Below are 13113 nucleotides of genomic sequence, written 5' to 3'. Positions count from 1 at the left end.
CTGGCTGTGACAACTGAGGAAGTGAAGCCTCAGTAAGCTCCTTAGGAAACAGGTGGATACTGTGAAACTAATCATGTCTTGCCCTATAGGACGCCGGCAGTCAGCAAATCGGCTTCCTATTGGGCAGCTGTGGCGTCACCGTGGCGCTGACCAGCGACGCCTGTCACAAGGGCTTGCCCAAGAGTGCCACCGGAGAGATCCCGCAGTTCAGAGGTCAGAGCAACCCCACGAACGAGACATCGTTACAGGCTTTAGCTTGTAGGCTTTATTCATGGCAAGGGGGGAGAGAAAAGAAAAACATTATAAGCTATAAAATGTTACAATTGTATAAGGAGGCAAATCATATTCAAAGATATTTCAGTTTCATTCTTTGAATACATGTCTTTAACTATTCTCTAGACCATGGTGGGTCTTTTGAACTCATTTGACACCTTTACCGACTTGGGCTCTCGACGCCGAGATCGTCTTTGGACGTCTTTTTTAATCAAAATAAATTGATTTAGCAAATATCTTATAGGCTTGTAGATCGTCTGTTTTTGATGCTATATTGACATACCGTATATTTCTGGGGAGCCCCTCGAGGACTCTGGGGGCTCCCCGGGAACCCACTTTGAGAAGTAGGCCTACAGAGGAGATAGAGGAGAGGCCTTGGATGAAGTTTCAAGTTAATTAATGGGCTCTATGCACACAGAATAACTCTTCCGGGCCGCTTCCATTACTTCCTTCACAGGTGTTTCCCATGATACTAATTAAGGCTCTGTTCCATTTAGTGTGCAGTGGCACTGGTTCTGGTTCTCAAACTTTTTAATTTCAAGGACCCCCATAACTCTTAGAGTTACACACCCGTACGGGGCCATTTGGAAGAACCCACTCAAGGACATTTGGTAGCAGTCTTTCCAGTGAGCCGACTTGCACAATAGCAGCACCCTGACTCTGTTTGACCAGAATGGAACAGAGCCTTCATCACAGTATCAGTGGTAACACCTGTGAAGGAAGTAGGGAAGGGGCCCAAGTTCTTTCCAAAATGGCATGTGTGCATATAGCCCATTGTCAGCTTTATGAAAACAATGAATTGATCCTGGGAAATGTGTGTGGCTGTACTGTAATATGTACCGTAATATGAACGTGTGTGTGTGTGTGTGTGTGTGTGTGTGTGTGTGTGTGTGTGTGTGTGTGTGTGTGTGTGTGTGTGTGTGTGTGTGTGTGTGTGTGTGTGTGTGTGTGTGTGTGTGTGTGTGTGTGTGTGTGTGTGTGTGTGTGTGTGTGTGTGTGTGTGTGTGTGTGTGTGTGACCTTTTGTTTGTCCAGGCTGGCCCAAGTTGCTGTGGTTTGTGACCGAGTCCAAGCACCTGTCTAAGCCTCCCAGAGACTGGTTCCCTCACATCAAAGATGCAAACAATGACACAGCTTACATAGAGGTATGGCTAACATACTGAGAATATTCATGTTTTGTAACTGCGATCATCTGTTCTTTAGTTATTGGCCCTTGAATAAAGCTCGTTTTGACCAAAAACGGAATCTGGGATAGATCTTTAAAAAAAAATGTAAAAAGAAAATGTAGACATATAATGCTAATTTGTGAAATGAGACATTCTTCAGAATGGGTACTTTTACTTTTTAAACTTTAAGTATAATATGCCAATACAAATTTTGATTACCAGACTATTACTTATGTTTCTGTACTGCAATATTGATACTTTTACCACGTCGCCCCACCCATTGAAATCCCATATTAAACACAATGTGAGACGCCGCAGGGTTGCAAAAAAACATGATGTACTTTTCCCACCACTGCATATCATATCTCTCTCTCTCTCTCTCTCTCTCTCTCTCTCTCTCTCTCTCTCTCTCTCTCTCTCTCTCTCTCTCTCCACTCCCCAGTATAAGACATGTAAAGACGGCAGTGTCCTTGGAGTAACCATCATGAGGATATCTCTGCTCACGCACTGTCAGGCCCTCACACAGTCCTGCAGCTACACAGAGGGTAGAACACACACACACACACACACACACACACACACACACACACACACACACACACACACACACACACACACACACACACACACTATTCCCCAATAAAATTATTCTAGCCTAACTCTGTCCTGTGTGTGTGTCTCTCTCTCTACATCCAGCGGAGACCATAGTGAATGTTCTAGACTTCAAGAAGGACGTGGGCCTTTGGCACGGCATCCTGACGGTAAGAACCCCTTAGCCTGCTCAAGGATGACCTCATGGGGGGTGATGGGCGGTGTCGACATACCCATGATCTTCCCTGCCATTTTGGCCAATCTGAGGATCTCAGATTTGTACTTTACCGTTAGGTTTCCAAACCAACTGGTGATACCATAGCTTACAATGGATTATGTTTCTTCTACTTACACCAAAGAGTCTGAGCCTATGGAGAAAATGAAGACGCTGGTGTATTTTTGCACACATACATGTAACATGAGAGTGCCAGCTCATTTCACAAGCAATGTGCACATGTCATGACCATGTACAATGAACAGTATGGTGATCGTGGTGTGGCCACCTATTGTCCACTACAATCTCCTCGGTTTTCCTTACATTCATATGTAAGCGATGCTCATCACACCAGGACCAGGTTACAAACCTGTCCACTCCAGTTGTATGGCTACTGATGTGGCATTCAGACTGTAAGGATAACAGTGTTGTCAGAGAACTTGACTACACACTGATTGGGTTGTGAGCTAACACAGTCATTGGTGTATAGGGTAAACAAAAGGGAGGAAATGACTTCCCCCTGGGGGGGCCCACCGGTACTGCCTTATCAGAGAGCGCTAGATTAAAACTCCTCTGTTGAGGCCAATTGTGAGGTTTCCACCCAACAGAGACCGATCGATTGGATTGATTGAAACATTCAGTTACAGGTTGAAGGTTAATGGTCTGTGTGTGTGTGTGTGTGTGTCTGTGTGTCTGTGTGTCTGTGTGTGTGTGCACTGTACAGAGCGTGATGAACATGATGCACGTGATCAGCGTGCCCTACTCCCTGATGAAGGTGAACCCTCTGTCCTGGATCCAGAAGGTGTGCCAGTTCAAAGGTCAGTCGCACACACGCACACACACACACACACACACACACACACACACACACGCGCACACACACCACCCTATTCTCCTGTCCCATCAAATAGATTAAATGTTTTAAATTTCTGCGGGGTGTGTGTGTGCACACGTGTTTGTGCGCGTGTGTGCGTGTCCCTGTCCCTCCCCAGCCAAGGTAGCGTGTGTGAAGTCCAGAGACATGCACTGGGCCCTGGTGGCCCACAAGGACCAGAAGGACATCAACCTCAGCTCGCTGCGCATGCTGCTGGTGGCCGACGGCTCCAACCCATGTAAGATCCCTCACGCCCGCTCTGATCCCGTCCATTGAATCTGTGACAACAAATGTCCGTCGACTCTACCACTTTATCAGAAAACTGTCATGATTCCGAAGACATTTGTAGAATCGTCCTCAGGTCTAAATGGGTTAATTTTTTTATTTTTCTATGTGCCTATGAGGTGACAGTACTTCATTAGACACCCTGGAGTCGTTTTTATGTGCAATGGTGTATTTACTTTGTATTTAGGGGTTCTTCCTGGAGACTGAACCCTTGACAGTCAAATGGGCCAATGTAATAAACAGTAATATAGTGACACCACACTATCAGCCCAACCCCTCCCCCTTTATCATACAACTACAGCTGTGGGTGTTGCTTCAGTTCAAGTGGATCACCGCCCATCACCACCCACCAGGCAAACCAGGCATACATAATGAACTGGTGGGCGTGTCCACATAAAAGCATGATTTTAACAAATACTTATACTACTTATACTTATATAACAATAAGACCTGATGATCATGTTTTAGGGTGGAAAAAAATCACGGCACTCCATCTTTAAGGTAAACTACACCAATGCAACAATGGTAATGTGGTTTACCTTAAAAAACGTTTTGTCCCGACCCTTCGCTTCGCTCGACCACTCTCTAAATGTGTTTTTACTTCTTATACCTAGCTAAAATAGAAAATAGAATCCTGGATATAAACAGAAATGAGAGAACATGTTCTGTTCTATATATCGCTCTGCATGAGTCCCATAATCTTCTTGTCTGATCAGAGAGATTGACAGAAGACTGCATTTAATATTCAAAGGCACCCTTCTCTCAGGTAACACAATTACACTTTCATTAGCTGGATTGTCTGTATATCAATGAAGTGAAATATGAAACGAAGAAAGTGCGATAGTAATTTGTAAAATAAGTCGTCCTCATTTATTCATTGTGTTGTTGACTCACTGTTTGCTGACTCTGTGACTCACATATGACTCAAGTTCTATTTCTCCTCTCCTCTCCTCTCCTCTCCTCTCCTCTCCTCTCCTCTCCTCTCCTCTCCTCTCCTCTCCTCTCCTCTCCTCTCCTCTCCTCTCCTCTCCTCTCCTCTCCTCTCCTCTCCTCTCCTCTCCTCTCCTCTCCTCTCCTCTCCTCTCCTCTCCTCTCCTCTCCTCTCCTCTCCTCTACTGCAGGGTCCATCTCGTCATGCGATGCCTTTCTAAATGTGTTCCAGAGTAAAGGCCTGAGAGCTGATGTCATATGCCCGTGCGCCAGCTCCCCTGAGGCGCTCACAGTGGCCATCAGGAGGTACACACACACACACACACACACACACACACACACACACACCTGGAGATTTTTAAATCCAACTTGAAAACCCACCTTTTTAGTGTGTGTGTGTGTTGCGTGCGTGCGTGCGTGCGTGCGTGAGTGAGTGAGTGCACGTGTGCGTGCATGCGCGAGTGCGCACACGTGACCATGTTTAACATGTTTGCGGTAAACATGTGCTGGCTGACACACACACACACACGACAGACACACACTGACTCGGTGCAGCACTTAATCACAGTAAATGCACCGATTGATCACTCACCACTTCACAGGAGCTGATCAATAACGGCTCCATTTGAATTGATTCCTAACCACTTGATCCTAACTGGTCACCAGCAGTGTGATAGTACATGCAGCAGGACATGTGCTGTGTTGCAATCAGTTTAGATGTAGTTTATTGATTACTTTTGATGCAGTCATTTTCTTTCTTTCTTTCTTTCTTTCTTTCTTTCTTTCCAGTTTTAAAAGTTCTAAAACTGTCACTTCCCTGCAGCGATGCGACGCATTGTGGAACTTGTAGATTGGCTGTTTAGTACTTTTACCTGTAACAGAGTATTTCTTTATTGCACTATTGATTTTTACTTCCCACCAATGATTAGTGGCTGCTTCATATTGCATCTGCGAGTAATAATGTGCAGTGCAGTACTGTGTGTATTCCAGTCAGTCTGTGTAGTATGTGTATAATAATATGTGCAGTGCAGTACTGTGTGTATTCCAGTGCAGTACTGTGTGTATTCCAGTCAGTCTGTGTAGTATGTGTATAGTAATATGTGCAGTGCAGTACTGTGTGTATTCCAGTCAGTCTGTGTAGTATGTGTATAATAATATGTGCAGTGCAGTACTGTGTGTATTCCAGTGCAGTACTGTGTGTATTCCAGTCAGTCTGTGTAGTATGTGTATAGTAATATGTGCAGTGCAGTACTGTGTGTATTCCAGTCAGTCTGTGTAGTATGTGTAGTGTAATATGTGCAGTGCAGTACTGTGTGTATTCCAGTGCAGTACTGTGTGTATTCCAGTCAGTCTGTGTAGTATGTGTATAGTAATATGTGCAGTGCAGTACTGTGTGTATTCCAGTCAGTCTGTGTAGTATGTGTAGTGTAATATGTGCAGTGCAGTACTGTGTGTATTCCAGTGCAGTACTGTGTGTATTCCAGTCAGTCTGTGTAGTATGTGTATAGTAATATGTGCAGTGCAGTACTGTGTGTATTCTAGTCAGTCTGTGTAGTATGTGTAGTGTAATATGTGCAGTGCAGTACTGTGTGTATTCCAGTGCAGTACTGTGTGTATTCTAGTCAGTCTGTGTCTGACACAGAAGTGTCTTTGTGAGAAATGAATCGCAGCGGAAGGCAGGCTGGCATGTGAAAGTGTTCCCATTTTTTCGTACGTATATACAGTATATGAACATTGGCTTTGGTACCCAGGCTTTTTCACTGGCTCCATCATGAGAGCCATGGCTCTTATATGCTGTGCTTGTTCTTTACTGAATTATCTGTTGAGATGTTCCCAACTAGGGGTTTAGAATTAGAATCCCGATTCCCGTTATGAACAATTCAAAATCGATTCATAATTTCCAAAATTTGTTTTTTTTTCACTACATGGTGCCTGTGATATGAAATGTAAGCTCACCCTAATCACAGTAAACATCACGTCTTCAGTCATTTTCAAGTTACTGTAGATATGTCATCCCCCCCCCCCCCCGTGCAGGCCGGCCTCCGGGCAGATGTCCGAGCCCCGGGTCCATTTGGTTCCATGATGTGTGCTGACCAGTGTTCTCTCCCTCATGCAGGCCAGTGGAGGACAGCAGCCAGCCTCCGGGCAGAGGGGTCCTGTCCATGCAGGGTCTGAGCCACGGGGTGGTCCGCGTGGACACCGAGGAGCGCCTCTCTGTGCTCACCGTGCAGGACGTGGGCACGGTGGCACCCGGAGGTGAGCCTTGATTTGGACCGGGCATGCATCGGCCACATATCGCTATCGGACTCCCGGTTTGGGGGAGAAATGGAAGGCGGGGCTTTTCAGAGTAAAATCTGCCCATCTGCTTGGCATTCCAGCGCCTTTATTATTTCCCTCACAGTAAAGTGCTTGGAATGCTTAACCCATTCAATCCGGGAAAGCATCTGTGCCATTCATTTTAACCACTTTCCTTTACATGAAAAGGTATAAAGCACCACTGATATAACATACTGTACGTCGTTAGCTCAGTTCTTTTTTCTTTTTTTTTGTCAAATATGTTTTTATTGAACAGATTATACATTATTACAAACATTATGATATAAAATACTTTTTTTTATGAAACAAAATGAAAGAAAATAAACAAGACAAAAAAGAGAAAGAAATCCCTTAACCCTCCCACCCATACTGCTCAGTGACACTGTATACTATATAATAAGCTGATAGAAAGCTCATGGAAAACATCTGAAAAGAAAATGGCGTACAGTCAAACATATCAATGGTATCCTGTCTATTAATCGTTTCTACTCAGGTAATGGACAAGGGGCAGCCAAACCTTATCAAACTGTCTCTCCCTGTTTCTCAGGAAATACCTTATTCTCTCAAGATGAAGTGTACTAGTCATTTCATTTAACCAGTGCTTAAAGGAGCCTCTTCCTTCTTCCAGTGTGTCAGAATTCGTTTTTTCGCTGTAATGTTAGCTCAGTTCTTAATGGGGTAAAAAATAAAGAACAAATACAAAGAGAATGGATTTTTTAAATGTAAATGCAGTCCAATAATCATTTGAGCTTCAGCTTACATTATGCAGAAAGATTTACAACATGGCATGGAAGACCTTAATACAGAGGATGTGATATATATTACCTGTGTAAACGCTGTGCTATTTATGGTGAGTGCCTTTAGTGGAAGCCTATTTTTTATGTTGGAGGATAAAAGGGGCTAGCTTATAGTGATGGTTTAAAATAGAGTCCACCAGAGTTTTGGGTCAGAATTTTTGCACATTCAATTTCACACACCCAAATCTATCTAACACTACACCCATTATTAATTATAATTAGTGGCAGCTGTGTTGCTTACATCACGTTGTGTCTACTCTTTTTAGGGTTAGTCACCCCCCCAAAAAAGGACGTATTTTCTATCAATTACACACACCATGAAAGCCTTGAATTCACAGGGATTGTTTCGTTTTTCGTCTTATCCCTAGGCCAATAATTTGATGTGTGGGCAATGGCCATCAATACAAATCTGTCCTGACAGACATACGTTTGTCAATAAGACTCATATAAGCGACATACCAAAGCCTACACGGGTTGTGCAGTCGACGCGCTGTGATTGGCCAGTCGCTGTGATTGACAGCCTAAACCTAACCCTAACCCTAACCTTAACCTCAAGAAAACTATACCTAAACCTAGCCCTAACCTTAACCTCAGTAAACTTAACTTGCCCGGGGGCGTGGTTATAAACACAACCTGTGTAAGAATTAGTATGTAGCCTCATGGAAACACAGATTAGCCCATTAAGGCCTTCTATATCAGTAGTAGGGGTGGGACGATTTGGGTACCTCACGACACGATATCTGTGGCGATATTAGGCCCTCGATAATGATAATATCATTATATTCAATATGTAAGGGATACTGTAATTCAATATGTAAGGGATAATGTATGGCTGAGTGGTCATTGTTTATAGATAAATCACAGACAGGCTGATTATCAACCTGTCGGTATTGTGCACGTATATAAAATCGTATATAGCAAAACATAACATTTGTAACATAGTGAGAACATTCATTTCCAACATGGAGTTTGGTTCATAAAAGAAAGGAAACATAGTCTGAGGTAAAAACTGTGTCGGTGTGCCCCCTGGTGGCTAAGCCATTTAGTACACGTGAGATGTACAGCAAGTTGTGAGTGAATGTCATCTTGGCCTGTACATAAAAACCAATCTGTCCCTTCACTCTCTTCCCTCTGTCTTTCATAAATGTGTTTGAACAGCAAAATGGCCGCCATGCGAATAGTCAATTCACTTCAAATTAGCTCTTTATTGGCATGAGAAAACAAACGTGCCAAAAGAGTATTAAAACAGTTTAAAATGGGTATACAGTTGTAGAGGGTACAGAACAGAGCTATGTCATGTGCGCCGTTATATATAATATACATGTTACACTGTATATACTTATTTGTGAAACAAATAGCACCAACCTTTTCGCAGCATTTAATTTTTTCTCAAACGATTGAAATTAAAAAAAAAGACTTAGATTTAAAATGCGTTCAAAGGCAGCAGTTTACATGTGCAGTATATATGTCTAGAGGTCTACTCGGTACCTATAGTAGTCCTTGGGGTGGTCCATTGCCTAACCTTCTTTTAAATATACAGTAATAAACTGTAGGAGTTTATTTTTTTGTTTTTACAGGAGATTATGTTAAATTGAGTCACGTCGACAAATTCATAATACATGTATAATAAACACAAAGCTAGTCCAAAAAGCCTGTACAAATGATGTCACAGGGTTACAGTCCCAAATGTGGGTGCTGTTGTTAACCCCCTTCCACTCTCTCTCTCTCTCTCTCTCTCTCTCTCTCTCTCTCTCTCTCTCTCTCTCTCTCTCTCTCTCTCCTCTCTCTAGGTCTGATGTGTGTAGTGAAACCGGAGGGCGTTCCCTCGCTGTGTCGGACGGACGAGATCGGCGAGCTGTGTGTCTGCTCCATCGCCACTGGCACGTCCTACTACGGCCTCGCCGGCATGACCAAGAACACGTTTGAGGTTAGGACTCTATAAGCTCTAAGATTTATAACGCTGTGCGTTCAGCATTATAGGTTGAAAGCAAACCCTGTCAGTCTGCAATGCATTATATTGGGAGGTCCCCAGTTCAAATATGATTATTTTGGGGGGTCCCCAGTTCAAATATGAGTCTTTTGGGGGGGTCCCCAGTTCAAATATGATTATTTTGTGTGGTTCCCAGTTCAAATATGTTTTTTTCTTTTTTTGAAGGGGGAAGGTCCCCAGTTCAAATACTGTATGATTATTTTGTGTGGTCCCCAGTTCGATTATGAATCTTTTGCGGGGTCCCCAGTTCAAATACTGTATGATTATTTTGTGGGGTCCCCAGTTCAAATATGATTATTTGAGAGCATCAGGCACATATTCCCTCCGCCACTGTTTGAGAGCCACAACAGCAACAACAGTGTAATAATCATACTAATGTGTACCAGGTGTCAGTGAGTATTAATCATACTGTGTATACCAGGTGTCAGTGAGTACCGGTATTAATCATACTGTGTGTACCAGGTGTCAGTGAGTATTAATCATACTGTGTGTACCAGGTGTCAGTGAGTAACAATCATGCTAATGTGTACCAGGTGTATCCGGTGAGCTCGGGCGGGGCTCTGGTCAGCGAGTACGCCTTCGTGCGGACGGGCCTGCTGGGCTTCGTGGGCCCCGGCGGCCTGGTCTTCATCTCGGGCAAGATGGACGGCCTCATCATGGTGAGCGGGCGGAGGCACAACGCCGACGACATCGTGGCCACGGCGCTGGCGGTGGAGCCCATGAAGTTCGTCTACCGGGGGAGGTGAGTGCACCGCTCGCTGACCCATGTATAACAGTATAGCTAGTTAGAACTGAGGACGCAGCTGTGTCACCTTATAGCTTTTAAATAAATAACGTAGTGGGTCGCACACACCAAGACTTCAGTTGAAAATATTTATTTAATTTTTAAACGTTTTTTAGGGACAAACGTTTCGTCTCTCCAGCCTTCATCAGTCACCTTATAGCTTTTAACCACTAACCATTATTTTAAACTTTTATCTGTTGAAAAATAGCAGATCTGCAAGCTCATCTCGCGTGGAGGTCCCTCGAACAACATATTTTCAGATGGGGGTCCGCGGCCAGTGAAATAGTTTGCACACCAGTGATATATAAATATAGGTTTTACAGAAAACTGTCGTGATTTAGAGAACATTTTGTAGAATCTGGTCTCTGGTCTAAATGGGTTTTATTTAATTATACTGGGTAACCTGGCTATGTTTCTTTTATTTATCTTGTAATTTCACAAGAGGATAAGCCTGTTTGATATGAGCGGGGTCTCGGAGCACAATTACACACGAGAAAATAATCCAAACAACACAGAACAAAACATGTCAACAAGAACATAAAGGCAATCCCAAACCACCACTGCGTCAGTTTTCTAGTATCCTCAGAAATTCTTCATAAAACGCAAATATACAAACATGACGCCAATATAGAAACATCTTAAAAATAAAATAGTATAGTATAGTATATATTATATTTAATTGAGAGCTAATGGAATGGCTTCACACTGATTTCCTACATAATACTAATCTCCGTGGCAAATTCACAAAAGGATTATTTGGGCTTTTGAGGCCATTAAACCGGCACAAATAAGACAAATAAATAAAGACCCCCTGCAAAGGATGAATTGTAACGCTGACTGTTCTGCCGAGAAAATGACATTGTGGTGCTCTGCATGCTGGGGCTATTAGCGCATAAGCATTAAACAATCGTTTGGCACCTTTCTATGTTGCAAAAAACACCAGCGCTAATAGTAACACATAGTGACAATGATTAGAGTCTTCAGAGAGTAAGTAACTGTAGGGGTGCCATCATGCCCATGTTTTCCAGTGATAATGGCAGGCGAAGGCTTCGTCATTCCAGGCGTGCTCATGAGACAATGGTCTGACCATCTTGTAGCCTACAGAGGTGTCAAACCCACTTCATCAATGTATTACTTTCGGTCACACCACACGAAACACAATTCTTTTTTTTTTTTTTTTTGGCAATTCATTTCAGGCCTAGAACTATATAGTGCACTGGTTCCCAAACTGTGTGTCGGGACCCATTTGTGGGTCGCAGACACATTTTCATGGGTCCTTTGATTTTTCTGTTTTTAGCACGTTATGTTTTTTTCATAAGGTGCAAGAGATGGGAATTGTTCCCTGTGTTTATTTTGAAGTGAAGTTTTATTACTGTAGATTCCCGCTACAGTAATAAAATGTCCCGCTTTTGGCTGCTCTCTGAAGAGGCACTGCATGGTCACTTAAATCAACTGGGACAACCTTTATTAGACTCCAGTATCTCTGTGAATCATTCTTATTAAAGCCACTTTTAATGTTGGCAATCAAACAAGGGAGACTTACACCAGCGCCTAACCCTAACCCTAGGCTATAAGTCATTTTACACTTAGTTGCATGTTGAAAGTAGCAGATCTACAAGCCCACAACGTCGTTGTGTGCTTATAGATCTGCTATTTTCAGCAAGTGAAAAAAAAACAGTTATTACGACGGCAACAAGACCTGCCAAAATACATTTTAGTTATATTTTAGTTAATATAGCATCACAGTCATTTTAACCATATTGTATACATTGGCTATTAAAAAAATTGCAGATGTACAAGCTCATAACGTGTCATAACTTCGTCGAGCTTGTATATCTGCTATTTGAATATATATATATATATATATATATTTTTTTTTTAAGTGAACATTTTTAACTCAAATCTTTGCTTCTGCGCGTCCCTGGAACAAAACATTTTGACATGGGGCCCAAATATACAATCATTTTGCAGGTTCTTGACATGAAAACGTTTTGAGAACCACAGATACAGCAACATTTAGTTTTTCACAAAACTGTTTAGAAGACATTTTTTGGAATCGGCCTTAATTAGTTTAAACAACGCCACAAGCTGCATTATACACCATTTTTTACATAGGGGGTTTGAACGCTCTGCAACTTAATCACTGGCTGCCTCGGCTGTTCCTTTCTCTGCAAGCACCTTGTAGGAGAGAATTATAACACCAGCCTCCCTCCAGCCAAATGCAGCGATGCACGTTGTATTGGCTCTGGCTGACTCCATATGTTCTTGTATTCTGCTAGCTACCTTGGCAGGTGACCAGCCATCGTTTGAACATTCCGGGGCTGGCATATTAGAATACTATAATAGAATAATAGAAAAAATTTAAATAGAAAACTCTTGGGGGAAGTGAGAAACAAATAATGAAAAAAAAGCTTCCTTCCTTTTTTGTATTATTATTAATGCCATTATCTACATATCAAGAGAACGCAGAATCATCAATCATACCACTGCTGGGATCCGTGAAAGCATTCACCATGCTAATGTAATGAGTCTGCAGGGAGAGGGCCCTGGGCTTTGTTCTCTGTTCTCTTCATGTCTATTCATTTTGTACGTGGATATGAAAAGAGGAGAGGGAGTTGGGGGAGTCACCATCACCATGCAGTCCGGGCGAGTACATTTCAGACATAGAACCGAGGTCTCAGGAGAGTCTGGTGTGAGATATAAAAACCGTTTGACAAATTTTGCACGGATTTTCAGCTGGGAAGAAAGAATGAGACTGGGGTAGTCCACCGGGTAGACATGAAAAGGTTTGAGAAGCATTTGCTCCAGACAGACAGATCTAGTCAACTAAAACGACTAGACTTAACACTAAAACTTTTCAGATGACTAAAACTAAATGTAATTTTATTGCAAAG

General features: G+C 42.7%; 1 protein-coding gene across 2 annotated transcripts in view; it reads left to right on the top strand.

Annotated features, from left to right (window-relative positions):
* The window catches only part of LOC308336528 (disco-interacting protein 2 homolog C-like), a 76609-nt gene that overhangs the window by 39417 nt on the left and 24079 nt on the right, over window positions 1-13113 (top strand). For both annotated transcript variants that reach the window (XM_080793898.1, XM_080793897.1), the window contains 10 exons: window positions 90-213; window positions 1308-1417; window positions 1881-1983; window positions 2135-2199; window positions 2968-3061; window positions 3236-3355; window positions 4524-4638; window positions 6449-6588; window positions 9236-9372; window positions 9969-10177. In XM_080793898.1, the coding sequence (XP_080650024.1) occupies window positions 90-213; window positions 1308-1417; window positions 1881-1983; window positions 2135-2199; window positions 2968-3061; window positions 3236-3355; window positions 4524-4638; window positions 6449-6588; window positions 9236-9372; window positions 9969-10177 (1217 nt within the window). The remainder of the gene's footprint in view (window positions 1-89; window positions 214-1307; window positions 1418-1880; window positions 1984-2134; window positions 2200-2967; window positions 3062-3235; window positions 3356-4523; window positions 4639-6448; window positions 6589-9235; window positions 9373-9968; window positions 10178-13113) is intronic.

This window comes from Protomyctophum bolini, assembly GCF_963924005.1.
Source record: "Protomyctophum bolini genome assembly, chromosome: 21".
NCBI classification, from domain to species: Eukaryota; Metazoa; Chordata; class Actinopteri; order Myctophiformes; family Myctophidae; genus Protomyctophum; species Protomyctophum bolini.
The sequence above is the reverse complement of the archived record's forward strand: the minus strand, read 5'-3'. Positions and strand labels throughout refer to the sequence as shown.